This window comes from Seriola lalandi, unplaced genomic scaffold (assembly GCF_002814215.2).
Source record: "Seriola lalandi dorsalis isolate HSWRI2012SDOR001 ecotype SW California unplaced genomic scaffold, Sedor1 jcf7180002001208, whole genome shotgun sequence".
NCBI lineage: Eukaryota > Metazoa > Chordata > Actinopteri > Carangiformes > Carangidae > Seriola > Seriola lalandi.
In genome coordinates, this window is record NW_019471867.1 from 1 (window position 1) to 1,813 (window position 1,813).

A 1,813-nucleotide genomic window follows, 5' to 3' on the forward strand; every position below is an offset into this window, starting at 1 on the left:
CACAAAAAGGTTTAATGGTATCACTATATATGAAAGGATTAGTCAATAAATTGATTATTATTATATTATTATTTGATCGACAAAATGAACTGCTTTTTTTGTCAAGGTAATTTTACGCAAAATACCAAACAATTTCTAGTTCCAGCTTCTCAGTTTTGAGGATTTACATTTTTTCTTTACTACTTGATATTAGATTTATAATCTGGTCATTTTGGACTGTTAATCACACAAAACAAACTACTTAAACATCAACTTAGGCTTTGAGAAAATTTGATTTGCATTCTCATGTAGATTTTTTACATATATAAAATAATCTGCAGATGCGTGGATAATAAAATAATTTGTTTCAGCCCTAAAAAAAGAATAAAAAGGAATTTGTTTTCAAAGAGACATATACTTCATTTTACCAACATGCATACACAGTGTTATATTGTAGATATGAAAAACATTTTTAAAAACTTTCCTAGCTTATCTCTCCAACTGCTGGACATTATAAAACATGAATGTAAAACTGTTGTCACATTGACACTGATAGTGCCTCCAGAACAAACTTCAAAAAACATGTCAATTCAATAAATTAACATAAAACAGAGAACACAAAATGGCCGTTATGGATGTGGTCTTTGTGGATTATGCATGTGATAGTAAATACACTGGTCCTGTCTATCTGCAGTGTATCCACAGAGACCTTGCAGCTCGAAACGTGTTAGTGACAAAGGGCAGACTAGTGAAAATTGGCGACTTTGGGCTGGCCCGAGACATCGACAACGACTGCAACTACGTTGTGAGAGGAAATGTATGTAAGATAACACCGGCGCCTGTTTCACATCACTGGTTTGTTTCTAAATCCTGTCTGTCTTGCATCACTTCTCACACATTCTGGGGGTGACATGGCTTCCCTTGTACTTCAGGTGCGTTTACCAGTGAAGTGGATGGCACCAGAGAGCATCTTCCAGGGGATGTACACCATGAAGAGTGACGTCTGGGCTTATGGCATTCTGCTCTGGGAGATCTTCTCACTCGGTAGCTCTCACAGACAAGTACTCTCCATGAGCAGTACGTTTAAAGTCTGCTCCTCCACAACACTTAACATTAAATCACCTATTTATTTATGGGTTTCAGGTGTCACTCCGTATCCTGGGATGAAGGTGGACCACACGTTCTATTCGATGATTGAGAGAGGATTTAAGATGGAGTGTCCGTACTATGCCAACGAGTCCGTGTAGGTGTCTTCAGTCTGCATGCAACAGTATTTGATGATGTAAAAAAAAACTGTCCATTGTCTTGATAAGAGTTGATATTTTAATAATTTAAAACAATTATGCGGAGCAGTAAAAATATGCACACTGATGCGGGTTTTTACTGCCTACTTCTACTTTACTTTAGTATTTCCATGTTATACTTCCAGTTGACTACATTTCATTGTTTGGTAAAATTACATTTCAGTTTTCTTAATTGTAATGCAACAATTCAGCTTTCTTCACGATAAAGTCAGTTCTTCAGACAGGTTCATATGATTTACAAACTGGTTAAACTAACTGCACACATAGTATTTTTTTTTACTTTTTACTATAGACCCAACTGTAGCCAGAATTGTCTTTATAAAACTGTGACATTTTCACTGTCAGAGATTGAACTGCCCAACAGCATATGACCAGATTACACCAGTAAAATGCAATTTACACATTAATACATCAGCAACCATTATCCAATAATATAATCTATATGTAATACAGCAAAATTGGACATTTGACAATACTTACATTATTATGTTGATAATTTTACCAAGGTAAAAAATCTGAGTACTTCCACC

The 1,813-nt window shown here is 35.4% G+C and overlaps 1 protein-coding gene across 1 annotated transcript; it reads left to right on the forward strand.

The window, feature by feature from the left end:
* The first annotated feature begins 586 nt into the window (after window positions 1-586).
* LOC111663871 (receptor-type tyrosine-protein kinase FLT3-like) lies at window positions 587-1,805 on the forward strand. The gene is made up of 3 exons (XM_023418246.2): window positions 587-796; window positions 912-1,023; window positions 1,123-1,805. The coding sequence occupies exons 1-3, from the start codon at window positions 602-604 to the stop codon at window positions 1,224-1,226; spliced, it is 411 nt and encodes a 136-aa protein (XP_023274014.2). The 5' UTR covers window positions 587-601; the 3' UTR covers window positions 1,227-1,805.
* The last annotated feature ends 8 nt before the right edge of the window (window positions 1,806-1,813 follow it).

Coding starts and splice junctions, on each gene's coding strand:
- LOC111663871 (XM_023418246.2), top strand. CDS start 602: ATGGCCGTTATGGATGTGGTCTTTGTGGATTATGCATGTGATAGTAAA. Junction 797..911: donor ACTACGTTGTGAGAGGAAAT/GTATGTAAGATA, acceptor CTTGTACTTCAG/GTGCGTTTACCAGTGAAGTG. Junction 1,024..1,122: donor CTGGGAGATCTTCTCACTCG/GTAGCTCTCACA, acceptor TATGGGTTTCAG/GTGTCACTCCGTATCCTGGG.